This window comes from Mesoplodon densirostris, chromosome 19, assembly GCF_025265405.1.
Source record: "Mesoplodon densirostris isolate mMesDen1 chromosome 19, mMesDen1 primary haplotype, whole genome shotgun sequence".
NCBI lineage: Eukaryota > Metazoa > Chordata > Mammalia > Artiodactyla > Ziphiidae > Mesoplodon > Mesoplodon densirostris.
Window position 1 is genome coordinate 47,214,156 of NC_082679.1, and position 27,749 is coordinate 47,241,904.

Sequence of the window (27,749 nt, forward strand, 5' to 3'; positions counted from 1 at the left end):
TTTTTTTGCTGTACGCAGGCCTCTCACTGTTGTGGCCTCTCCCGCTGCGGAGCACAGGCTCTGGACGCGCAGGCCCAGCGGCCATGGCTCACAGGCCCAGCCGCTCCACGGCATGTGGGATTTTCCCAGACCGGGGCACGAACCCGTGTCCCCTGCATCGGCAGGCGGACTCTCAACCACTGTGCCACCAGGGCAGCCCCGATAGAATGATTTTTTAGAAAGTGTTCCTAAGCTTCAGTTTTTCACCAAGATGGTAGAGAATACAGGAAGGATCTGGTCTTCAGAGTTCCATTTTGTGTGTGCTACTGCAGCCAAGAGGACTAACCCATTTGCCAAGCTCATTTGGTTGGATTGGGGATTAGAATCTAGGTTTCTTTCTTCTTTTTTTTTTAAGCCGCACCTCGCAGCTTGCGGGATTTTAGTTGCCCCACCAGGGATCGAATCCGGGCCACAGCAATGAAAGCGCTGAGTCCTAACCACTGGACCGCAAGGAAATTCCCCAGATTTCTTTATTCCTTATTGAATGCCATTGAGTTGAAGGTGATAGCCAAACACATGAGAGAGTTCCTTTAGGCAGTGAAACTGTGGGATTGCGCATGTGGATTTGGGTGGAGACAACTGAAGTAAAAAGGCTAGTGAACGGAATGGCTATGGAGAAGGGACCAGAGCCTTGATGTGCTCAGAGCGGCTGGTGTAGGAGTTCTCGGAGACAAGGGAAGCCAAGGGAGAAGAAAGGCTGATGAAGGAAGAGTATGAGTTTCATGCTGTTATATGCCAAAGAAACTGAGTTTGAGGTTGAGGGGGAGGCCTTTGGGTTGGCTGGTATGGTTCCTGGTGAATGGTGCTTGTAGACCAAGCACAGGGACCACAGAGGGCTAGACAGGGCAAGGACAGGCTCTTAAGATAAGAGCAAAGCCATATACATGCTCTCATCTATATTTAAAAATACATATCCATAAGAGGAAAAAAACTCAGAAAACAGCACCAAAGTATACTAGGTGATTATCTCTAGGTATAGGAATTGCGAACAACTTAAAAAAAATTTTATATGTGCTTCATTTTTCAGACTTCTATAAATAGACTAATGTGCTTTAATAATCTGAAAAAGTTGTGTCCAGAAGTTAATGTAAACCGTTTTTAATGGCGTTGGTCCACAAAAAGATTTGACAAAACCTAGAAAGCATGCCTAACTCAAGCAAGGAGAGAGGCAGAGAACATGAGAGACTCGAGAGAAACTGAGTGGAAAGCAGGAGGCACAGCTGAGTCCATAGAGGGAGGAAAGGGATGGATCAGAACCGCTAATGGGGTGACACAGCTAGGAGAGTACAGTCCCCAGGGAGAGAGGAGAGCGACCTGGTCCAGGCTATTAAGTTTGTTACTGATTCATAGACTCCTTTTCCTTGGAGGAAGTAGAAGGATCCACTGCTGGAAGGGATGCACTGCTGGCAGGGATTTCCAAGCAGTGTATGGGCGAGGCTGGTGCTTGCTACTTTGTGTCTGATTTTTCTTTGTGAAAATAGAACCTACTGCTTTAAGACCCTGAATAGATGCTGATGTTCATGGACCTTATGCCGTGTGTTTTTTCACAGTGAGAGAACACTCTTGTCAGCTCAACTCCCTGGCAGCACAGTTGGTTTCAATTTGTACTCCTTTGTACCAGTTCTTTTTCACCTGGTTTATAATTCCGTAACCTCTTTTAGGTTGTACTTGGTTATTAAAAGCAATTTCTAATATTTTAAGTTCTCAAATTCATGGCAGAGACAACATGGATTTTTTTGTGTTCTTCAAATTGTTGTGTGCTACAAAATGTCGCAGAGCTCAGAGGTTAAATGTCTTTCCTCCACTGTTTTTTGTTTGTTTGTTTTTTAAAATTTATTTTGGTTGCACCAGGTCTTAGTTTTGGCAGGCAGCCTACTTAGTTGAGGCTCTCAGATTCCTTAGTTGTGGCTCATGGGCTCCTGAGTTGTGGCATGCGAACTCTTAGTTGCAGCATGCATGTGAGATCTAGTTCCCTGACCAGGGACCGAACCCACATCCCCTGCATTGGAAGGCGGATTCTTAACTACTGCGCCACCAGGGAAGTCCCTCTACCGGTTTTATTATTGAGGATATCTAAATAGCCTGGGATTATGTAGTGATTCTGTGGCAGGGCTAGCATTAGCATTTACAGCTTGTGAATTTTTTGTTCTTTGTCCTTTGATACTTTTCCAAGACTGTTTCCAAGGTGGATGGGGCTTTTTCTCTGTTCCTAACTCCAACATTGAAGTTATCATCTTTGCTGGGGTACTAATTTCAGACCTTCATGGCCTGGAAAATGCTTTTTTAAAAAAATGTGAGAAGAGTAATGGTATAAAGTAGTACATCTCAAACTTTAATATATGACACCACTTAGGGATCTGTTAAATTGCAAATTCTGATTCTGTGGGTCAGGGGTGGAGCCTGAAGTTCTATGTTTCTAACAAGTTCCAAAGTTAAGCCAACGCTGATGGTCCTCAGATCATACTTTGAATAACAGAGGTATAAACTGTGCTGTCCAATACAGTAGCCCTTAACCACATGTGGCTGTTGAGAACTTACAGTGTGACTAGTTCAGATTGAGGTGTACTATAAAATATGTACCAGATTGCAGAGGCTTATGAAGAAAGAATATATAATACCTCAATTTTTATATTGATTTCATCTTGAAATGATAATATTTTGGACATACTGGGTTAAATAAAATAGATTACTAAAATTAATTTCACCTGTTTCTTGTTAAATATGGCTACTGGAAATTTTTATTTTTATTTTATTATTTTTTTTAATTTGTTTTTATTTTTGGCTGTGTTGGGTCTTTGTTGCTGCTTACTGGCTTTCTCTAGTTGTGTCGAGAGGGGGCTACTGTCCATTGTGGTGCGTGGGCTTCTCATTGCAGTGGTTTCTCTTGTTGCGGAGCACGGGCTCTAGGTGCGTGGGCTTCAGTAGTTGTGGCACGCGGGCTCAGTAGTTGTGGCTCGCAGGCTCAAGAGTGCAGGTTCAGTAGTTGTGGTGCACGGGCTTAGTTGCTCCACAGCATGTGGGATCTTCCCGGACCAGGGATCAAACGCGTGTCCCCTGCATTGGTAGGCGGATTCTTAACCACTTGTGCTACCAGGGAAGTCCCTGAAAATTTTTTAATGGTACATATGTGGCTCACTTTTGTGGCTTCCATTATGTTTCTATTGGATAGTACCAGTACAGAACATTCCTGTCCTGAGACAAATCCATCTGAACAGTATTGGTTATATAAAAGTAATTATAGTTAGGATCATGGCTCAAGTAGTCTTTCATGATCAGAAATATAAATAAGATCTTATAAAAATGCTAGCACATTGGTGCTCAGACATTTTTTATTTACAGGCAAATTATAAAAAGCACTTCACAAATGTCCCTTGACCCTCATGTTCTGTGGTAACATTTTGTTATATATGTCCTCGCTGGTAATGGTAGTAATGATAGTAATGATAGTAAGAGATCTTTGCATTGAGCGTTGTATCAATACTCTTGGTTGTTGAGAATAAGGGACTAATGAAAGCAGGTAATGGCAGAACAAATCAGGACAACCCAACAACTCACAAGGTTTTCCATTAGCCTTGGTTTTCGTTCCATGCAGATGGTGAGGTTTGCTGAATCTGTCCAAATATGTAGGTTGCTTCAAGCCTGGCTTTTGCCCTCAAAGAGCTTTAACAAACCAACTGGGGAAATGGATCATTTTGAGAAAAATTTTAAGTGCATAATAGTGTGATTGTTTTATCAGCAGACACATACAGGGAAAAGTAATGGCTAAAAACCAACAAGTCATGAATCTGAATAGGTTATCTGGGGTCAGATACTGAAGGGCCTTGAAAGCCAGAGGGCATTATATGTATCATGCATCTTTCCCTTTTGCAAAAATACGGATACACTTTGTTGAAGAAATCAAGCACTATTCTTTATGAACCAAGTAAATCTTAATTTCCCCTGCTCAGAAAGCATATGTGGGACTTCCCTGGTGGCACAGTGGTTAAGAATCCCCCTGCCAATGCAGGTGACGTGGGTTTGAGCCCTGGTCCAGGAATATCCCACATGCCGCGGAGCAACTAAGCCCGTGCACCGCAACTACTGAAGCCCGCATGCCTAGAGCCCGTGCTCTGCAGCAAGAGAAGCCACCGCAATGAGAAGCCCATGCACCGCAATGAAGAGTAGCCTCCAGGGCCTCCCTGGTGGCGCAGTGGTTAAGAGTCCGCCTGCCGATGCAGGGGATACGGGTTCGTGCCCCGGTCTGGGAGGATCCCATATGCCGCGGAGCGGCTGGGCCTGTGAGCCGTGGCCGCTGGGCCTGCGCATCCGGAGCCTGTGCTCCGCAACGGGAGAGGCCACAACAGTGAGAGGCCCGCATACCGCAAAAAGAAAAAAAAAAAAAAAAAAAAGAGTAGCCTCCACTCGCTGCAACTAGAGAAAGCCCACATGCAGCAGCAAAGACCCAGTGAGGCCAAAAATAAAATAAATAAAATTTAAAAAAGGAAAGAAAGAAAGCATATGTGATTTCCCATTGATAGCCAAATGAGTATAGTCTTAATATTTTGTCATTCAAGGCCATCCAATCTATGGCCAGAACCAATACATCTTTCTCCTATCTCTTTCTACCCTTTCCTCTATCCTGTGCTTTTTAAGTCTTTTATTCTTTAACTCTTTTATTCTTTCTCATAACCAATTCCGTCATATATTTTTTCTACGTAGGGACCCCCTCCCCTGCAGAATTTGTGTGTGCACACACACCATGCTGTCTTTAAATATCCTGCCCATCTTGATCTCACACCTGGTTATGTAGGGTTCTCCAAACCTACCACTTTTACCTTGAGCCATTGTACTTATTCTGTCTTTTTTGTTAGACAATAACTCCTAGAATGCAGGACCGGGCCTGCATAGTTTTAGTCTTTGTACTGCTTTACAGGTGGTCCTGACTTAGGGAGCCATCTCTGACTGCTAGTATGGATGGTGTTAAGGTACTTGAATTGAAGAAACATGTCTCTAATAGAAGTAGCAAAAGCTTTGTTTGAGATGAGGGCAAGAATACAAAACACTTGAAATTTTAATTTTGAATTAACCTTTTATATATTTGTCAGTTTTCTTAAGTCAGATTATTGATATGAGTTACATAATTGATCAAACTCATTTTATTCTTAGGTATCTGGGTACTCTCAGCACTCACAAGACATTAGAGCCAGAAACTGTGAATCAGAAAAAAAACTGATTTTTTTTCTGTTTTCTATTATGTATTCAGTTAGCATTTATTTTGTTCTTACCAACCTGGGCATAGTGCTCAAGAGTAAAAACTACTTGTTTTCATGGTCTCTGTCCTCAAGGAACTCATGGTTTTATAGATAAGAGAGATACATGAATGTCAAGTTGATGCTATGAGACAGGAGGTAGCGGTGTGTGTAGCTACAAGCAGGACTATTGGAGTCTGGATCCAAGTTCTGATTTTGGCTCCAAAAAGAACTCTGGTGGCTTGTTTTCTAAGGGAGAATTTAGCTAAAAACAGTGAGGTCCTCTGCCAGATGTAAGAAATGTGTAAGATTTAAACCAGTTTTGTGAATAACTCTTTAATAACAAATATCCAGTCAGAGTTGAATCTCATTGTCTTGTGGCTTTTTTTTTTTAATAAATTTATTTCTTTATTTTTGGCTGCGTTGGGTCTTCGTTGCTACGAGCGGGGGCTACTCTTTGTTGTGATGTGCGGGCTTCTTGTTGCAGAGCACAGGCTCTAGAGCGTAGGCTCAGTAGTTGTGGCGCATGGGCTTAGTTGCTCCGCGGAATGTGGGGTCTTCCCAGACCAGGGATCAAATCTTGTGTCACTTGCATTGGCAGGTGGATTCTTATCCACTGTGCCACCAGGGAAGTCCTCGTGGCATTTTTTTAAACCATTTGTTGGTTTGAATCAGAATCCAAACAAGATCCATACACTGTGATGGCTGTATCTCTTAGGCCTCTTTTGTCTATATCAGAGTTTCTCAACCTCTGCACTATTGACATTTGGGGACCAATAATTCTTTGTTGTGGAGGACTGACCTGTGCATAGCAGGATGTTTAGTAACATCTCTGGCCTCTGCCAGAGCATCTACTAGATACTGGTAGCACACCTGCCGCAGTAGTGACAACCAGAAATGTGTCCAGGCCTTGCCAGATGTCTCTTGGAGGCATAGTCACCCCAGGTTGAGAACCACTGATCTGTAGGTTCTCCCTCTACCCTTCCCATTTTTTTTTTCTCCTGGTGATTTATTTGCAGAAGAAACTGGGTAGTTATTCCTGCAGTTTCCTTCAGTCTGAATTTCATCCCTGTAGTGTAATTTAATATCGTCTGTCACCAGTTTCCTGTTAATTGGTAGTTGGATCTAGAGGCTTGATTCGTTTCAGATTTTTTTGTTTTGTTTGACAAGACTGCTTCATAGGTGGGATTCCATTCTTCCATCAGGAGGTAAATATCTGTTGTGTCTTTTTGTAATATTAACAACCACTGGTGCCTAATTCATTCATCAGGGGTCTTTTTTGTTTAAAATGTATATGTTTTCAATTAGGCAAATTTTATTTTATATAATAATCTGTGTTCTCCCTTAATAAAGGAAGGGGAAATGGAAGGTGAGGCGGTTGAAGCCATTGTGGAAGAGTCTGAAACTTTCATTAAAGGAAAGGAGAGAAAGACTTACCAGAGACGCCGGGAAGGGGGCCAAGAAGAGGACGCTTGCCACCTACCCCAGAACCAGACTGATGGGGGTGAGGTGGTCCAGGATGTCAATAGCAGTGTACAGATGGTAATGATGGAACAGCTGGATCCTACCCTTCTTCAGATGAAGACTGAAGTAATGGAGGGTGCAGTTGCTCCAGAAGCAGAGGCTGCTGTAGACGATACCCAGATTATAACCTTGCAGGTTGTAAATATGGAGGAACAGCCTATAAACATAGGAGAGCTTCAGCTTGTGCAAGTACCCGTTCCCGTGACTGTACCTGTTGCTACCACTTCAGTAGAAGAACTTCAGGGGGCTTATGAGAATGAAGTGTCTAAAGAGGGCCTTGCAGAAAGTGAACCCATGATATGTCACACCTTACCTTTGCCTGAAGGGTTTCAAGTGGTAAAAGTGGGGGCCAATGGAGAGGTGGAGACGCTAGAGCAAGGGGAACTTCCACCTCAGGAAGATCCTAGTTGGCAAAAAGACCCAGACTATCAACCACCAGCCAAAAAAACAAAGAAAACCAAAAAGAGCAAACTGCGTTACACGGAGGAGGGCAAAGATGTGGATGTGTCTGTGTACGATTTTGAGGAAGAGCAGCAGGAGGGTCTGCTGTCAGAGGTTAACGCAGAGAAAGTGGTTGGTAACATGAAGCCTCCAAAACCAACAAAAATTAAAAAGAAAGGTAAAATGAGTTTATCCATTATACTCTCATAAAACCTTTTTGGGATAAAGAACATAACACAGTGCCTATGCAGGTTATTTTACATTAAATGGATTTATTTTAAAGATTGTGATGTGGGCGCCAGTCTAAAAGAAGTTTTTCCAGATTGAGTACTTCTTTTTTTTTTTTCAGATTGAGTACTTTTTAAGTCCTGAAGAGAAAGAAGTAAATCTATTAGTGGCATGAGATAATTATAACTCAATGTGACTTAGTTGGCTTTAGTTATAAAAGGCTAATGAAATATATCTGTGGAAGTTTAAGATTAGGATTAATCTTAACACTTTGAAACCCTGCAACAAGTAAGTGTTTTATTTTGCACATAGGTGTAAAGAAGACATTCCAGTGTGAGCTTTGCAGTTACACATGTCCACGGCGTTCAAATTTGGATCGGCACATGAAAAGTCACACTGATGAGAGACCACACAAGTGCCATCTCTGTGGCAGGGCATTCAGGACAGTCACCCTTCTGAGGAATCACCTTAACACACACACAGGTGGGTGCTGGTTAAGAATGTTGGGGGCTACAGCATAGCAAAGGTTTAAACTTGGGTTTTAAATATCATCTAAGCTGATTGCAGTGGGAATAAGAATGGGAAGATTTTTTTGTTCTTTTTTATGGTTACCTCTTTGTGATCTTGATTTATTGTAAGCAGATGGACTTAGTTATAGGCAAATGTAAAGAAAGTTTAGTGGAAAATAATATAAATTTTATAAGGATGGTGATTCAGAAAAAGATTTTCTGTGGTAGTTAACCTATAATATTTCCCAAAGGTATCACTACTGTGTTGCTAAGGTTTTAACAACAATGACAAAAACTAACCCACCTTAAATTCCCAGGCAGTAATTGCCAGGCACTATGAGGAAGAACATTAGAGAGAGAAATGAAATCCTACCTTTGTAAAAACTATAGTTTCTGGTTGTTTTACCTCAAAGAAGATAATTCATAATCCCAGAATGGAAAATTTAAGGCACCATTCCAGCAATTCAAACATTTATTCATTCATGGTCCACACATAATTAATACTCTAATATTAGCTTCATGTTGGCTGTGGTCATGTTCTGGGGTCACTAAAGAGGAGAGACTATGGGCTAAAGCTCTCTTTAGACTCTCTTCTGGGCTCTTTATACTTTCGGTGTTGGCATTTGGCTGCAAGTGCTAATAGAAACTTCTTTCACCTAGTTCTTCATGCAGAATAGCTTCCTCTATCCAGATTCTCCACCTCATTTTATATGATGATTCTTGTTTTTTATTTGATGTGCTGGTTGTCTGATGAATGTGATCAAGTAGGGATTGGCCAATGAGCAGTATGCTGTGCATTAGTATATTTGCTATTGTGACTTGGTCACTTTTCACCAACTACCTAGTTTCTACCCAGACACTTGATAATAATATGTTTTATTTGGTACTTTGAAACCCTAGGGAAAGGGCATATGACTAGATGAAAGCAGCTGGCCCCATTATAGGACTTGCCAGAACGGGAGTGCCTTGATGTGGGCACTGCATGTTATGGTTTAGTCCTCAGCTTTAAAAATAAGAAATTCAGTCTGTCTGGTTATTCAGGAATGATTTGGCAGGACTAATTCATACTAACCAAATCCTCAAAAGAGTCAGATTCATATCAGAAAATCAGTTTATGCCAAGGAATATACCTTTTTATTTTCTAGATGCAGTCGTATTGCATTCTAGGGGGCGCCCTTGCCTAATTGTTACAGGATGCTGTAGCAATTGAAGGGTGACTTGGTGAGCTATGGACCTTGAGCAGAGGGACATAGGCAGTCATGTGGGTCAACCCGATGAAAACTTCTGTCCCACAGCAGTGTCCACTCCTTTCCTAATTGCCGTGCTTACGTCTACCAGAGGCAGGCCTCTTTCTCTCCCCTAGATAATACGAGGTAAACATTGGAAATTCTTTGTTTTCAACTTACCTCATCCTAATAGAAATGAATGTTGCTTTCCTTCTCTTGTTAGTCGTTGTTTTACTTACCTGTTTGTACCACCAGACTATACATTTTTCATAGATAAGAACTTTATCCTTCACTCTTAATCCTCAGTGGTAGTAAAGAAGCAAATGGAGCAAATGAACATTCTTTGGAATTTTCTAGTTACTATCATATCCAATCACATTTCCCTCTCCAGAGTTTTCTCAATCTCTGGGAGAATCATTTCTGCAGATGGCTGGACCCATTCATTACATTGTGACTCTTCTTAATTCCATTCTCAAAGGTAGCCTTTGATTTTGGTGTTTGAGATTACCTTGCTGTTCACCCCTTATCCACAGCCCACAATTACAGATAGTCCCTAGTTTCTAAATAATAACCTATAAAGGTAGCACTGTGTTCTACTGTCAGCTTTATCTCCTTATTATCATTATTACCTGGGCATGATATTTTCAATGCAGTGTTCAGAATATAAAGTGGCTAGAGAAGATCTACTAAAGTGATGTTATGTTATGGGGCTACTATGGGAAGACATATTAAAAATGGTAAGATTATCTCAGTGAAAGAAAAATCAAAACAAGAAATATAGAGGGTATATTATTAGTTCATAAAAATATTTAAATATTCCATGATTTGACTTTCAGATCACAGAATATTAGATATTGATGTTTGAAAATGATCTGTTTAAATCACATAACATAAAAGGCAATACTACTTTATAAAGCCTTTGATAAATCTCTAGAATACCTTATCAAACCAAATTTATATAGAAAACATGTTATTATATTTGTATTTTTTTTAAAGAAAAAGTGGGTCTATATGGACAACCCAATGGCCCTGTATGTATAATCATATTAACAGTAAGATTTGATGTGCAAAAGGATCTTGAGTCAAATAACTATTTATTCTGTGGCCTGTACTTGATAAAAATTGAGGTTTAAAGATGCTGTATATTTTTTAGAAGGGTTGAAACAGAATGGTGTTTCTGTTAACCTTTAATCCATAGTGACCAGAATATTCACAAAATAGGGATAAAAAATATTTTGTATTCAAAGGCAGCATACTCAAATGGATAATTAAGAGAAACTAAATGTTTGGCATGTGTTTATAATATTTTGGGGTTAGTGTTGTAAAGTCAGCTGGGCTCACCCATAGCTTTTGGAGCTACTCTCAGGGAGGGTTGATGAGATGACCAGGGTCCAACCTCATGTAGCAGTTGTGTCACACATTGAACTCTGTAATTAACTGTGCCCTTGATCTTGTCTTTCTGTTATACCCTCCTTTCTCTAGGTACTCGTCCTCACAAGTGCCCAGACTGCGACATGGCCTTTGTGACTAGTGGAGAATTGGTGCGGCATCGTCGTTACAAACACACCCATGAGAAGCCATTTAAGTGTTCCATGTGCGATTACGCCAGTGTAGAAGTGAGTATTCAGCTCCTTGTTGGTTCCTCTCTGAAGAAGATCATGATTCCAGTATGAACTGTCCTCATACTGACTTAATACAAGATAGAAAATCTTGCTAGATTACTACACTCCCACTCCCCACCACCAAAAAAAAAAACAAAACTGTAATGAGTGTGAAAGGTTTTCCCATTAAAAAAGGAACACTAACGGGACTTCCTTGGTGGCATGGTGGATAAGGCTCAGCGCTCCCAGTGCAGGGGGCCCAGGTGCGATCCCTGGTCAGAGAACTAGATCCCACATGCATGCCGCAACTAAGACCTGCAACCAAAAAAAACAAAAACAAAAAGGAGCAGTAGGAACTTCCCTGGTGGCACAGTGGTTAAGAACCTGCCTGCCAATGCAGGGGACACGGGTTCGAGCCCTGGTTCAGGAAGACCCCACCACAACCCCACATGCCTTGGAGCAACTACGCCCATGCGCCACAACTACTGAGCCTGTGCTCTAGAGCCCACACGCCACAACTATTGAAGCCTGCGCACTCTAGGGCCCACGTGCTGCAGCTACTGAAGCCCACGCATGTAGAGCCTATGCTCCGCAATAAGAGAAGCCACCGCAATGAGAAGCCCGCGCACTACAACGAAGAGTAGCCCTCGCTCGCCACAATTAGAGAAAACCCATGCGCAGCAATGAAGACCCGACGCAGCCAAAATATAATCAATTAATTTTTAAAAAATCATCTAAAAAAAAAAGAGCACTGATCCACAAATTATTACAGGCAAGTTCTACCAAACTTCGAAGAAATGAGTAACTATACCAAGAGCACTTCAAAATGGAAGATTTTAGGGACTTCCTTAGTGCTCCAGTGGCTAAGATTCTGTGCTCCCAGTGCAGGGGGCCCGGTCTCCATCCCTGGTGAGGGAACTAGATCCCACATGCCTCAACTAAACGATCGCACATGCTGCAACTAAAAGATCCTGCATGCCATAATGAAGGTCCTGTGTGCTGCAACTAAGATCCTACGTGCTGCAACTAAGGCCCAGCAGCTAGCTAGCTAGCTAGCTTGCTTGCTTTTATATATATATATCACCTTTATTATTTGAGGCTACCCTCTTACCAAAACTGGATAAGGATACTTCCAAAAAGAAAACTGTTTCTGTTTGTCACAGAAAAGCCAAAATTCTAAGTGAATTAACAAACCAAATTTGGTAATAGATTTAAAAATAAGTGATTACTAAATAGAATGTATCTAAAATGCAAGAATAATTCAGCATTAGGATATTATCGGTGTGTACTACACTGAGAGATTAAAGAAAAACCATATCATTTCTATAGGTTATTGAAAAATCATAAAATTTAATACTTATTACTGTTTGGAGTTCTAGCAAGTCAAGAATAGAAAAAAATATCTTTAGGGACTTCCATGGTGGTGCAGTGGTTAAGAATCTGCCCACCAATGCAGGGAACACTGGTTCAGCCCTGGTCCGGGGAGATCCCACATGCCGTGGAGCAACTAAGCCCGCACACTGCAACAAAGAGCAGCCCCTGCTCAGTGCAACTAGAGAAAGCCCGAGCAGCAACGAAGACCCAATGCAGCCAAAAAAAAAAAATTATTATACGAAGTATATACTGGAAACCTATAGTAAACCCAGCCTAATTAACTCTGAAACACTGGAAGTATTCCCATTAAACTTTGGAACAAGATTTCCATTCCTACTGTTAACATTTCAACATTGTATTGGAAATCCTAGCTAATAGTATAAAATAATAAATGAATTATAAATGGAAAGACAAAACTGTCATGTCTTGCAGACATATTTGCTTACATAGAAAATTCAAGAGTATTGGCTGAAAAACCTAAAGCAGAGTTCATTTGGGTGGTCAGATCCAAGATAAATACACAAGAATCAGTGACTTATTTATACAATATCAATAGTAGGAAACAGATTCAAACTCTTAACAGCAATAAAATGATCTAGGGATAAACTGAACAGCAAAAAACATCTGATACCTACCCGTAAGAAGAAAACGTCTCAAAATTTCCCAAAGGACACAAATAAATACGCATTTCAGGTTGATTATAAATTTCAACTGGAAGAGTAAATATGAATGACTAAGAAAATTTTGAAAAACGAATGAGGGGCTTGGGCTTCCCTGGTGGCTCAGTGATTAAGAATCCGCCTGCCAGTGCAGGGGACACGGGTTTGAGCCCTGGTCTGGGGAGATCCCACATGCCGTGGAGCAACTAAGCCCATGCGCCACAACTACTGAGCCTGCGCTCTAGAGCCTGTGAGCCACAACTACTGAGCCCACGTGCCACAACTACTGAAGCCTGTGCACCTAGAGCCCATGCTCCACAAGAGAAGCCACCGCAATGAGAAGCCTGCACACCGCAACGAAGAGTAGCCCCCACTCACCGCAACTAGAGAAAGCCCGCACGCAGCAATGAGGACCCAACGCAGCCATAAATAAATGAATAAATTTAAAAAACAAAAAAAAAGAATGAGGGGCTTGTGCTATTGGCACAAGACAGTGTGATATTGGAGCAGGAATAAACATAGTTTGTTGAAAAAGAATAGATCCTTGTGTATATAGGAATTTAGTATATGATAAATAGGCAAGTTTTGGAAAGAGAATTATTCAGTAATGCTGTTGGGACCATTCTTTAGCCTTACAGTGTGTGGAATTTTACTATATAGTACTTGGAAGTACAGGGAGATTTTAATGTAAAAATTGGAACACTTTTTAAATTTTTCAAAGGAAACATTAGTGTTCAAAACACTTCTTAGAGTCAAGTTTGAAAGTCACTGTTCTGTTGGAAAGGTACTTAATGAAAGATGAAAAGCATAAGTCCATAGTGAGGAAGGTGAGAGGCCCTTGGCGCCTGGCCTGTCAGGGAAGTGCTGATGATAGGAAGAGAGACTTAAGGGAGTTAAAATGCATTTATTAACTTGGATTCAAAATTTGCTAGAAAACTGATCCATAAATAAGCATGGATTATTTTTAAACTATTATGGAAAATTTCAAACATACATAGAAGTAGATAGACTAGTATAATACACCTCCATGTACCTGTCACCCAGCCTAACAGTTAATAATAGCCCATCTTGACTCATCTATGCCCCTATCCATTTTACCCTCTTCCCTTGGATTATGATAGGGATTTGAGAGGTGAGAGGCAACAGTTACAAATAATGAGGAGGAAGAAATACTGTCTTTTAGACTTCTTCTGTATTACAAACTGCAGTGTCCAAAGTATAAGCTTTTGTGCCTGACCCACAGTATTCATGTTAACAATCTATGTTAACGAAAGTTTAAGAGGTTCGGTTGCTTTTGTGTTTCAGGTCAGCAAATTAAAACGTCACATTCGCTCTCACACTGGAGAGCGTCCTTTCCAGTGCAGCTTATGCAGTTATGCCAGCAGGGACACATACAAGCTGAAAAGGCACATGAGAACCCATTCAGGTAGGATTTCTCCCTTCCTCGTATTAATGAACCACTTTTTAGTGGATCCCGTGGGACCCTGTGAACCACCACATGCCCCTGTTAGTTACCCGAATGGAAGCTGGCATGAGAGTAGTATAAATTGACAAATGCTTCTCTGGCATATCTTTGGAGTTCATTGCTCTGAATATACATTGGAGAATGGAAAGTTTTTACTGTTAGAAGAAGTCTGGGTAGGTTACGTAAGTAACCCAACTCGTCAGTTTTCCAAAGTACTCTCTTTTCCTAAAAAGAAAATCTTGCAGGTCCTCCTGTCATCCCGTCTGCTTTCCCCCAAAGGTAAGTACTGCTGTAGGAACTACTCTTACTAAAATGTGAAGGACTCCGTGGCAGAGCTGGGCAAAGCAGAGGTGGTGGCCATAGCTTGGGACTTCTTTTCCATCTCTGAAGATAGGCATGAGCCAGGCAGTGGGCCTGAGCCTCATCCTTCCTAGATTAAGAACTGTAGATTCTCTGTGGATTAGCACATCTGCCACCTGGATTACCCTCCAATTAAGTGATAGTGTTCAGTTATTTCATCTAAGTTGTTCATTTTGTATTTCCTTTTAAGGGGAAAAACCTTATGAATGTTACATTTGTCATGCACGGTTTACCCAAAGTGGTACCATGAAGATGCACATTTTACAGAAGCACACAGAAAATGTGGCCAAATTTCACTGTCCCCACTGTGACACTGTCATAGCCCGAAAAAGTGATTTGGGTAAGTAAATTAACTAGTGGCAAATGAGAAATATATTTTGACAAATTTGTGAAAATGATGGAGATCACAGATTACTTCCTTCATATAAGTTTTGTGAATGTGAATGGCCTGCTGTTTAATAAAAGTCATTGCTTAGGTGCTAGTGATACTTTCTTCTGTCTTCTTTCTCTTACTGAAGCTAGGCTACAAGATTCTTTCCTGACTATAGCTCATCTATAAATTAATGGCAGCTATAACGAGAGAAAGCAGTATAATTAAAGCCCCCAAATAGGGAAGTGACATAGTATGATTCGAACTAAGGTCAGTTCACTTCAGGTTTTTTTCCACAATATTTGTACTTCCTCTAGGTAATGGGACTGTTTTATTGGTTTGGTGATAGCTATATTTCTGTGTGTAATTAAGCTAGAGTTTATATAGAGGCAGAGTTTGGTGGTAGAAATTTTAGTATGACCCATATTCTTTTTTTTTAATAAATTTATCTATTTATTCATTTATTTATGGCTGCGTTGCATCTTCATTGCTGCGCGCAGGCTTTTTCTAGTTGCAGCAAGCGGGGGTTACTCTTTGTTGCGGTGCGTGGGCTCCTAATTGCAGTGGCCTCTCTTGTTGCGGAGCACAGGCTCTAGGCATGCGGGCTTCAGTAGTTGTGGCATGCACGCTCAGTAGTTGTGGCTTGTGGGCTCTAGAGCGCAGGCTCAGTAGTTGTGGCTCACGGGCTTAGTTGCTCTGCGGCATGTGGGATCTTCCCGGACCAGGGCTCGAACCATGTCCCCTGCATTGGCATGCATGCAGATTCTTAACCACTGCACCACCAGGGAAGTCCCATACTATGACCCATATTCTTAAAGATAAGGTCATCTGGATTTATCCCTTTGTTTTTATTATTTAAAAGAGATAAAAAAAATATTGCCCCAGTCTGTTCTCTATCCAAAATTCATTGCTCCCTGAATAATAATAATAATATAAACTTAGATAAATTACTTTCCAGGTTGTCTTTTACTTTTATTTTACTTCTTTACTCATTTGATCTTCACAACTACCATATGAAGTCATCAAGGTATATTCTAGCTTTATAGATGATGAACAGGTGTCTTGACCAAAGCTACACAACACAGCTTATGAGTGGCAAAGCTGGACTTGAGTCCTCTTGAACCCTCTAGAGCTGTTTCTCACACAGGGGAGTACATAAGTACCCAGGTCATATCAGGATCATACTGAGCCACAGCATAAACTTGGCCTGTCTTTCTGCAGCATTGGTTATACTCAGAAGGTTTTGAGTAAAGTTATACAATTGAGCTGGTGTCTTAAAACATTTTTACGTTAATATGACTATATTGAACAAACTGTAGACTGACTAACGTTTTTAAGATGAAACTGTGAGCTTGAAGTAGAGGACTTTGGGCTCCACATAAGATCCAGTGGCTCATGTGTTCATCCTACTCTGCTCTTGAAAGGGCTTCGTTAAAAAAACTTAAGAGGTACTGTCCTCAGGTAAATGAAAGAGTTTTACTGTTCTCGCTGTATAGAAACTAAAACCTAAACCAGTAATATCTCATGGCAGTGTGTGAGCTGTTAGGCCACTGTTTGAATTATTCAATTTTTTTTTAAGTTATTCACTTTCATGATGCGGATAAAAACCTTGAGTGTTTTATACTTGAATGATACCTCTTAGACCCTGCATAACGAGCTCTTTATGAGGCACTTCATTGCCTGGGAGCTGTCAAATAATAGTTATCTCCCAAAACTATTCCCAAACAAGTTTGTGTTCCCCAAAGCAGGTCTGATTTCACACTAATATGCAATAATTAAGATTCATCACTTTGGGACACAGGAAAGCATGGAGAATCGTGACAGACCTACCAGAGTCAAGATTCACCTTCAAATACTTACTGCTCTAAGTCTTTTGTTTGTTTGTTTGTTTGTTTGTGTTTTTTTGCGGTACGTGGGCCTCTCACTGTTGTGGCCTCTCCCATTGCGGAGCACAGGCTCTGGACGTGCAGGCTCAGCGGCCATGGCTCACGGGCCCAGCCGCTCTGCGGCATGTGGGATCTTCCTGGAATGGGGCACGAACCCGTATCCCCTGCATCGGCAGGCAGATTCTCAACCACTGCGCCACCAGGGAAGCCCCTCTAAGTCTTTTTTTTTTTTAACTGATGTATAAGAATAATTCCTACTTTATAGAATCATTATTGTAAGTATTTAATAAGAATGTATGAAAGAAAGTCTTTAACTATTAAGTCTCTATTTGAGGACCAGAAGGGGAAAGTTGAGGCCTAAAAATTATTTGGAATGATATATGTGTGTATAAAAGGCCTTCATATAGTGAACGTGTAGAGAGTTAAAAGTGAGCCATCCCTTTCCCCTACCTTATTTCCATTCCCCAGAATTGGTCCTCTTTAAGTTTGTTGTGATATCACCTTGATTGAGCAGATTGGTAGCACCATAAATTCATGATCCCAAACGCAGCTGGGCTCCTGAGTAATCCAGCTGTTTGTCCTCATCAGTTGTGCTCCCATTCTCCTCAGTGAGTTTGTCCATTCATTCATTCATTCCACAAATGTTTGGGTGCCTGTGATGTGGGAGGTTCCATGACAGAGTAGGATAAATCATTGTTAACTTTCTTTAAACCTCTAATCTTCCTTCCCTTTTCTCTTTGCTTCCCTGGTCTCAGTATGTAACCTCTTTTCCTACTTCACAAAAAAATAAAGACAACAGGTTGAAACTTCACATTTTCTGTTATCAGATGTGTAAACCTACCTGCATTCATCCTCTTTCCCCATCTGCTACTAGAGAGTTTGTGTCACTCTTCTTGTCTGTGGCCTGTCCCTTTGCCCTGATCCCACTCTCCTGTGTTCTTGGCAGCCTTTCCGAGGTCAGGTATTGCACCTTTACCTTCATTTTCATGTTCTCACTCCTTAATCTTTTGCCTCAACTCTAAATGTGCTTACATCTCTCTTGTCTTTTTTAAACGTCTTTCCCTTCTAGGTTTAACTCTTATTTCCTTCCTAGCCAATGCTCATGAAGAGTTATATCCCTCACAGTCCTCTCTTCCTCAGCTTCTAGTTTCCTCCCCATCTGGCTTATACCCATCACTCTATAAAGTGACTCTGACTAAGATCACCAATGACCCCACATTGCAGAAGTAGGGAACGTTCAACTCCCCATCTGCCTTGATCTCTTAGCATCATTATTCATAGCGGGCTGCACCCTCCTCCTTAAAACACTGTCTTCCTTTGGCTTTCATGGCACTACATCCTGTTGGTTTTTTTCTGATTTCTCTGACTGTTCCTTCTCAACCTTCTCTTGTTTTAATCCTTTTTCCTCTCACTGGCCTTAACTGTTAGGTTTCTTAAGGCATGACCCATACTCTTTTTCTTTCTTTGCCTTAGTGATTTCATCAGTTCTCTTGGTCTAACTCAAATCCTACTCCAAATCTATCCTTTGATTTAGGCTTATGTAACCATCTATTCCTTGCCATCCCTATTCCTACTTGATATCATTGGCATTACAACTTCAACATGTCCAAAACTGAAGGTCTAAAACCCCTTTATCCCCTCGCCCCAGAGATAAACACAGCTTGGGCTTCAGCCCTGTTCCACTATTCCTTGTCTCAGTAAATGGCCCCACCATCTGCTCAGTTTTCCAAGCCAGAAACCTAGAGGTCATTCCTTATACCCACCTTTCTCTTCCTCACTCTCTGGCCAGTCACTCAATCCTGTTGATTCAACTTTTTAGGTCTCTCATCAGTTCTTCTCCTTCCCTCTGTACCCACTGCCATCTCCTTTATCCAAACCACCACCTTCTTTCACCTATCCAGTTTCAACGTCTCAACTAGTCTCCCCACATCTGTTACTCTTTTTATTCATTTTCTGTATAGCAGCCAGAGTAATTATTTTAAGAAGCCGAAAGAAATGTATTCTTAACTCTTTGAAATGCTTGTTTGTGTTTTCACAAGTTGGACTGCGCTTTGCATTTTGCTTTCAGGTGTCCACTTACGAAAGCAGCATTCCTACATTGAGCAGGGCAAGAAATGCCGATACTGCGATGCTGTGTTTCATGAGCGCTATGCCCTCATCCAGCACCAGAAGTCACACAAGAACGAGAAGCGCTTTAAGTGTGATCAGTGTGATTACGCTTGCAGACAGGTAGAGCCCTTCATAGTTAGAAAACGGTTGATGTCCCATTATTGTTAGGGGTTTTTTTGTTGGTGGTTTTTTTTTTGTTTTCTTTGTTTTTTGGGGGGTACACAGGCCTCTCACCGTTGTGGCCTCTCCCGTTGCGGAGCACAGGCTCCGGACGCGCAGGCTCAGCGGCCATGGCTCATGGGCCCAGCTGCTCCGCGGCATGTGCGATCTTCCCGGACCAGGGCACGAACCCGCGTCCCCTGCATCGGCAGGCAGACTCTCAACCACTGCGCCACCAGGGAAGCCCCTATTGTTAGGTTTTATCAGAGTGTTTTTATATACCTTGTATGGTGACTATTTTTAAGGATAATATTTTCAAACTGTGGTTTATGAGATTGTCACCGAAGGTCCTGCTTCTCGATTGTATCATGTCTGGTTCCAACTGACAGTTTTATTCAGTCACACCTTCCCCTACCCTCCACCCCCTCCAGGCAGGTTTTCTCAAAACCATGGGAAGTAAGTCCAGGACTTGAGAGAAGGGAACAATCTGGTCCTGGGGCCTGATGCTTGGGAGTGATCTACAGAAGCAGCCCAGCAGGAGTGAGCGTATCTGTGCTAGGATTTGGGGAAGCAGTTTTGTACCCCAGTATGGTTAACTTTATCCTCTCAATAAGCAGTTTTGAGCCTAGACCCTTGGGAGAGAAAGGTCTTGTCAGCTACATGCACACAGATGGTGGCTGGGGTAGCAGCCCTAGGACAGGGTCTGAGACCTTCCCCCACCCCACTTTCTTTCAGGAGAGGCACATGATCATGCATAAGCGCACCCACACCGGGGAGAAGCCTTATGCCTGCAGCCACTGCGACAAGACCTTCCGCCAGAAACAGCTCCTTGACATGCACTTCAAACGCTATCATGACCCCAACTTTGTCCCTGCGGCCTTCGTCTGTTCTAAGTGTGGGAAAACATTTACACGCCGGGTAAGAGTCAGAACTTTACTTCCTGTCTTACAGTTCTTGATACCACGTTCTTGAGCTTCCATTGCAAAGCAGGGCAGTTGTTTCCACTGAGGTTATAAATACAGAGATGAACTGTCATTTGGAAAAGGGTCAGTCATCCCCACCTCGAGGTTTTCTGTCCATGTGTGAACGCTTCCACTGATGGGGAACTCAGTATGTTTTTATTTATTTATTTGGCCACACCGGGTCTTAGTTGTGGCCTGCAGGATCTTTGTTGCAGCATGTGGGCTCTTTAGGTGCATCATGTGAACTCTTAGTTGTGGCATGTGGGATCTAGTTCCCTGACCAGGGATCGAACCCAGGCCCCCTGTTTTGGGAGTGTGGAATCTTAGCCACTGGACCACCAGGGAAGTCCTGGAAACTCAGTACTTTTTTTTTTAACAGTTCTGTCCTGAATCTTCACTTAGGGCCATGTTTGTCAGGTCTGCACAGGACAGGGAGGTTGGTCTGATTGTCAGAGGACCCAACCTCATCTTCTGAGCAACTCTCCTCTCTTGCCCACCCTTGTCTCTCTCTCTGCCCCCTCCAGATGGAGACCATTTCCTCTGAATGGGGAGAGTATGTTCAGGACACATTTAGCAGATACTAGAACATTGAGACTTAATAGGATTCCCCCTGCCGCCCCCTCGTTTTTTTTTTTATTAAACTAAAAGAGAACTTCCAATTTTAATTTTACCTTTTTTAGTAATGTGAAAGAGGGTTTTGTTCCTTTTGTTAGAATACCATGGCAAGACATGCTGATAATTGTGCTGGTCCAGATGGTGTAGAAGGGGAAAATGGAGGAGAAACGAAGAAGAGTAAACGTGGAAGGAAAAGAAAGATGCGCTCTAAAAAGGAAGACTCCTCTGACAGTGGTAAGTAACTTGTTTCTTGAGTTAGTTATACATGGCAGGTTTCGGTGCAGAGTTTCCAGTGTATTTACATATGGACATGCTGGGATACAGAGATAAGCCAGTCTCTCATACTTCCTTTAAACCTCTAATCTCCCTAATGTGTGTATATATTTACAACAGCAGTTAGTTTATTCCTGGAGCAAATTTTCTTTTTTTTTTCTTTTTTTTTTTTTTCTCATGGCATTCCATTGCTTGATAAGATATTATATGTTATGTTCAGTTAAAGCTGAAGCAAAATTAATATCTTTACTCAATTTACTCAGATTAGTGATATTCTAAGGCCAGCAGAGTTTCTTTTCTATGTTCATAGCTTTTACATTTAGGAAGCTGGTCTAGATTTGAGCAGTGAATCTAATGGACATGAAGAAGGTTGCTTAAGCATCCTGACCAACTTCTGGTTTGACTGCCTGTGTCAGCCTAGCCTTGAGATGTGTTGATCAAATCCATGAAGGTCAGCCTTTCTCTTCCTACCTTAATCTCTCCATTTATAATTTAAAACTTTGCCTATTTTCCTACCATTGATGTTCTTTGTGGTATTAGTCATGAAATCCAGACAGAAAGTATATGCATTGTGGTGCTAGATTCATGAAAGGGGTGGCAAACAAAGATGTTGGTAATGTAGGAATCACGTTTGATTATACAAACTTATTCCGTAGTGTTAGGTTTTATAATGTGGATACTTGGGCTACTGGCAGCCAGTTAAGAAGTCACATCTGTGACTTAAAGATGTAAGGTTTTTGTGGAAAAGGATGTAGAGGGGTTTTGTTTTGGAGAATGCACTTATAGATGATGCCTAATGTATTTCTAAAGAGTTCTCATTTTGTCTTCTACATTGCTTGTCAGTAGAAATAGCGGGGAAGGAAATGAAATTTCTGAAAATGTATTAAAGAACTTATGTTACTTTATTGGTTTTATTATAAAATTTGTTCATGAAAGTACTAGGTGTTTTTTTTTTTTTTTTCTTTTTTTGCGGCACACGGGCCTCTCACTGTTGTGGCCTCTCCCATTGCGGAGCACAGGCTCCGGACGCACAGGCTCAGCGGCCATGGCTCACGGGCCCAGCCGCTCCGCGGCATGTGGGATCCTCCCGGACCGGGGCACGAACCCGTGTCCCCTGCATCGGCAGGCGGACTCTCAACCACTGCGCCACCAGGGAAGCCCCAGTACTAGGTTTTTAATACTTAAATCTATAACAAAGTCCCTTTTGTTTTTTTATCTTAATAAAGACTTCACTTTTCTATTCAGAACTTTAACTGTTTCTGGGAGAATATTCATCTAAGCATAAGAGTAGTTTATTTTTTGCTGCCTTTTTTAGTAGAAAAATCTATTTTAAGCAATATCTTCATTCACTCGGTTTTAAGTGAATGCCTCTTTTAAAAATGTCACTTTGCTTAATTTTTATAAAAGCGCATCACTCTCTACTGAGAATTTTGTGGGATCCCTTTGTTTGGCTAAGAAATTGAGTGGACTGTTGGGAGGTGCCAGGAAATGTCAGAGGGCCTCAAGTACCAGCAGAGATCCACAGATAACCTTGAGCTTCAGGATACATGTAGTTGCTCTTTGTTGCAGAGCCTCCTACTCACAGACATTGTCCCATACCTTTTTTTCTCATGGTTCTTCCCTGTTCATTTCTGTGGTTCATCTCCCAACAAGACCAGCTCTACTCTCTAATTGTACTTTACCAGAAGCATCTTTCACCTGCAGAGTTTATTGACGGTTCCTAATAGGTTTCTGCAGTTCCTCCCTTTGTCTTCTGCACTGCTGGTTTGTACAGCACAGTGTTTGGTTTTGGACCTCATACCTAGTGTCTCTTTATCCCAGAATTTCTGGGCTGGTGAAGGCCACACAGTCATATTTGTTCCCTCCCAGAAGTTCTGCCTGTTGGCCATCAGCAGAAATTGACCAGCAGAGGCTACTGCTATTTTCAAGGCTTTTTGCCAAAATCTCTCCCAGCCAATAAGCCTTTGACCCTATTAACCTTCTTTGTGTGCTTTTTCCCCCAATTCTGACTGAATTTGTTTAATTTCCTAGGCATTGGGCCAACTTAGGCAATAGGGGGCTTGAATAAGTCCAGCAGGAAAGCGTGTCGTCCTTGACACTCTGCCACGTACCAGTACGTTCCCCACATTTTCACTTAGGATTTCAGTCACTTGGCAAATAAGGCATTTTTTCCTGAAGATCAGGCATTTACCCACAGACTTCTAAATTTAAACATTTGGTGCTAGAGAAAGAGAATGTGCTTGTAACCTGCATTCCTTGGAGGAAGGCAGATGGGGTACATTTTGTGCCTTGGCAGTGGGGGAGGGGTAGCAAGAACTCTTTGGTTGCCTATAGGTGTGGGCAGCAGAACAGCCCCAAACTGTGGTTAGTTGTGCCTTACAAATCACTTCGCTTCTCTCTGTTTCTATAAAATGAGGGTAATATCTCTTATTTAATGAAGCCTAAATGGAATAATGGAGAATTTTTAAACTGTGACGTACAGTGTAAAAATCAACTGTGATTATGTAGTTGAATGTAAGTTACAGAGCATGATTACAGGCAGTATCTCAATCCTTGTGATCCTTGGGAGTGCTTTAGAGATTACGCAAGGAAGCTGAGGTTCAGTGTGGTCATGGTCCCAGGTCACACACTTAAGAGATCTGAGACTCAAAACCATATTATCAGGCTCCTCGTCAGTGTTTTTTCTATAGTAGTTCCCTCTCCTTTTATGTGATAATGGCATTCGGGAGAAGGTAAGGGAGTTAAGAATGACCTGTTGGGTTTGGAACAGCTGGGAATTAACTTAAATCCCAAAACTTGGCCTTATGCTTTTCCTACTAAATAGGATGTTACAGTGCTTCAAGAACTTCATACACACAGACATGCATGCACACCGTCCACCACTCTTCAGGGCTCCATCTGAGGCTTAGTGTCCTGCTTTATCCTTGTGTAGTAGGTAGAGGGAACATTTGTTTCATTTTCAACTGAGAACACCATTTGTGGGGTTTTTTAATATAACTGGCATACTGTGGAGTTGCCTCTAAGAATTCAAAACTCAATATTCTGATATCTAAAGCTGATAGAAAAAAGTAATATCCAGTCCACATAAAATATGAATAATAGTATTTGGGTTGATTTGCTTATTCTGCATCAATACCAGTTTACTCTGTTAACACTGATAACAAAAATTCCAGTGAAAGCATTTTTTAAATGGGCTTTTAACGTTGAAAATAAATACGTAACTAGACTTCACAGAATATGTGATTATTTGTGTTATTTTTTCTTCCACCACTCTTCTCCTTGCCCCACTACCTCTTCTTCCTGATTTCATGAGAAGAAAATGCTGAGCCAGACCTGGATGACAATGAGGATGAGGAGGAGCCTGCCGTGGAGATTGAGCCCGAGCCGGAGCCTCAGCCTGTGACCCCAGCCCCACCACCTGCCAAGAAGCGGAGAGGACGCCCCCCTGGCAGAACCAACCAACCCAAACAGACCCAGCGTAAGTTGACCGTCTCAGCACAGCAGGCTGGCGTCCTCTCCTAACACATGGGGAAGCCAGACAGGTCCTTATTCTTTGGGTAGATGGGAACTGAGCCATGAGAACAAATTAAGGTCACACTGGGAACAAACTCTCAGGCAGCAATTTTTTGGTTTTTACTGAGGAACATCTCTAGAGGCCTGTTAGGTTTCAATAAGAGAAAATCCAGAGTAGAAGGGTACTTATGTTCTACAGTGTGGGTACTGTTAATGTGGGAGGGTTTTACAAAACAACCAGAGTCATAGTCAGCTGGCAAAATTGATGTGGTAATGAGTGTAAAACAGCCAAATTTTAAAAGATAGAAGGAAAAAGCAATTTCTGAGCTGACACTGTCCCTCCTAAGAAATCCAGGCCTGTGGATTCTATTGCTGGCCTCCTGATTTATGAGAGGACACAAAGGAGGTGTTCACCCTCCACGTCACACCACGTAGCAGTCCTGTACTGGACGTGGCCCTTGTGACAGCAGGCTCTGCAGGGTCTCAGGTCTGTGTTCGATTCATGAATCTCCTAAAAGCTGGCAGGTTTTTTTCTTTCTTTAACAAATACAGGGTTTCATCTGTTTTTCTAACATGCTCCCTGAGCCCCGTGTCCAGATGTCTTATTGCAGAGGGGTCGTTGACTCTAAAGATCCCGGGAACTATTTTGCCTACACACATTTGAGTGAGTGAACTGGCGGGAGGGCCCTGGGTGTTGGGAGAACTTCAGACTCAAAAATGTCAGGTTCTTTGCTATAGGTGGGTCATCTCTAAAACGGACCTACATCCCACACTCTGTGAAGTATTCCTAGTCCCACACCATCTGCATTTTTTCCTGTCTGACACACACTATTATGAAGCCCAAATTCATGACATAAAGGAAAACTAAGTTTTTTAATATGCAATTTGGGAGTCATGAAGAGGAGTGTCAACATTTTGTTCTTTGATAGTATCTAGACTAGTGGGGCTTTGTGTATGGCCGCATTTTAGGTTATTAGGTCTTTTTGATTGACTTTCTCTGTATCGAATCTAAGGTTTTCCTGTGTTGCTGACGTTCATTTAGTGTCGAGTCTGAAAAGATCCTTGCAATCCTTGGGGGCTTTAATGGAGCATTTGTTTTGTTCATGATCCTTTTTGCCAGCAACAGCCATTATTCAGGTTGAAGACCAGAATACAGGTGCAATTGAGAACATTATAGTTGAAGTCAAAAAAGAGCCAGACGCAGAGCCCGCGGAGGGGGAGGAAGAGGAGCCCCAGCCAGCTGCCACAGACGCCCCCAACGGAGACCTCACGCCCGAGATGATCCTCAGCATGATGGACCGGTGATGGCGGGGCCTCGCTCGTTGCCAGGACTGCTCTGGGCTGTGTTTAAACGGCCCGCATCTTAATTTTTCTCCCTTCTTTCTTCTTTTGGCTTTGGGAAAAGCATCATTTTACCAAACATACTGAGAACTAAAACTTCAAGGATGATGTTAGAAAAATGTGATTTAACTAGAACTTGCTGTTTGATGTTAGCAAATCATGGAATGTTCTGAGTCCCTGAGGGTTTACTGTGAAGTGCTGAGGACAGTGTTGACGCCTAACTGGTTTTCTTAGATGGAAATAGACATTGAACCCTCTCTCTTGCTATGGTAAACCACTCCAGAAACCACCACTGGGTTTCCCAGAGTTCTATGGTCTTCTTCCCAGGAGAGTTTTTAATTGTAAATGCAGACTTGGGAAGGACTTAGACTTTTAAACTGGTTTTTGCTTTTGCTTTGCCCTGACTCTCTTTGCTTGGAGTCAGTTGCACACCAGTAGTATGGCATGCTACGATTGGTTTTTGTCCTGAAGACTTTGCCTCTTTCTTGGCAAAGCTTCTGGTATGGTCAAGCTTGTAAATAACTTTTTTTACATTTTAATCTTTTCCATTAATTAAGAGGTTGAAAAGAAGTGCAGTGTAAGAAAACCCAGCATTTTAATTACTTGCAAATTAAGTTTCCACAGACTGTAGTATGTAAATGTTGACAAGGAATTGGATCACAATCACGTAGCAGAACGGCACCCAGACTGCTGCCCGCTAGTGACGGACACCCACATGGAAGATCATGATTTTCCAGCCCATGGAGCCAGCATTTGAACCTTGTACAATTAACTTTGTTATGATTTCCCATCTACATTTTCTTTGCTTTGTTTGTAGCTGAATTTTGTGTTTTATAAATCCTCTGTTAAAGCAGAAGGGTAATTATGAGTGGGTCACAGCAGCTCTTAAAAGCTGGGCCAGAAAATTTCACTAGGTCAGTAATTTAAACTTTGAATCTTCAAAAAATAATAATGTGAAGCAAAACCAACTAAAAAGTGATTCTTGCACATGAACTGTCACATGTTTAAAATGTGTTTTTTAGAGAGCCTCAGTCTTGCTGATTTCAAACACTTTTTTCTTCTGTGTATTGCTTTTAAGAGAGCCATCAGTTAGCTATCAGACTCTAGGTTGATGCATTTTGTACTTAGCTGTACTGTGTGATATTTTTCATTATTTTAGGACGCCAACATGAGACCTGTAATAAAATATGTAATGGGGTTGAAAGCTGGGGAGGAGGATCTACTGCTGTACAGCTAATAAATCATAACGGATTAACAAGTGCTCCAAACACTCCGACTTGTGTGATTCCTGCCTAACGAGGGGCCCAGAGGGGTCTGTGTACGTAGCCTCAGGCAGTGCAGGCCTCCTCGCCTTTCAGACGCAAGCTATGTTTCCAGGATGACCACTTCCTCTCTAGCAAATGAGAGATGATCTTGGCAGGTGATGGAATATTGAGTGGATCCTGCTGCAAGTTTCAACGCCCCAAAAGTGGTATGTGAGTAGAGAGGTGAGTGTATACAGCTGCCAGCCCCATGATCCAACTGAAGAGCTGGTCGCCTGTGGTAGAGCAGGTGGGCCACAGAGCTTAGAGGAGAAGGGGCTGGTGGGAATCTCTGGCCTCGAGATCTCAGCTCAAGGAGAGCTGGGATCAAAATACATTGAGCTCTGCCAAGTGCAGGGGAACAGAGAGAAGCTGGGCCCAGTCTTCCCTAGAGAAGTTCATTTGAAAGGGAGACAGATGTGCCACCACCAGGCTGTGGGGAGAGAGCACAGCTGCTTGTTAGCACCTAGGAAGCAGGATGGAAAGGGAGTATGTTAGGAAGTTTATGCATTAGTGCAATACCATCTTGCTGCTGTTGGCCATTTCTGGGTAGATTCCTTTGGCAA

The 27,749-nt window shown here is 42.0% G+C and overlaps 1 protein-coding gene across 3 annotated transcripts in view; it reads left to right on the forward strand.

The window, feature by feature from the left end:
- CTCF (CCCTC-binding factor) overlaps window positions 1–27,142 on the forward strand; it is a 48,880-nt gene extending 21,738 nt beyond the window's left edge. For 2 of the 3 annotated variants that reach the window (XM_060084195.1, XM_060084194.1), the window contains 10 exons: window positions 6,621–7,410; window positions 7,773–7,943; window positions 10,678–10,811; window positions 14,135–14,255; window positions 14,845–14,994; window positions 18,979–19,139; window positions 19,914–20,096; window positions 20,854–20,989; window positions 24,345–24,506; window positions 25,662–27,142. In XM_060084195.1, the coding sequence (XP_059940178.1) occupies window positions 6,630–7,410; window positions 7,773–7,943; window positions 10,678–10,811; window positions 14,135–14,255; window positions 14,845–14,994; window positions 18,979–19,139; window positions 19,914–20,096; window positions 20,854–20,989; window positions 24,345–24,506; window positions 25,662–25,846 (2,184 nt within the window). In that variant the 5' untranslated portion in view covers window positions 6,621–6,629 and the 3' untranslated portion in view covers window positions 25,847–27,142. The remainder of the gene's footprint in view (window positions 1–6,620; window positions 7,411–7,772; window positions 7,944–10,677; window positions 10,812–14,134; window positions 14,256–14,844; window positions 14,995–18,978; window positions 19,140–19,913; window positions 20,097–20,853; window positions 20,990–24,344; window positions 24,507–25,661) is intronic. The other variant, XM_060084196.1, reaches the window with a different exon arrangement.
- The last annotated feature ends 607 nt before the right edge of the window (window positions 27,143–27,749 follow it).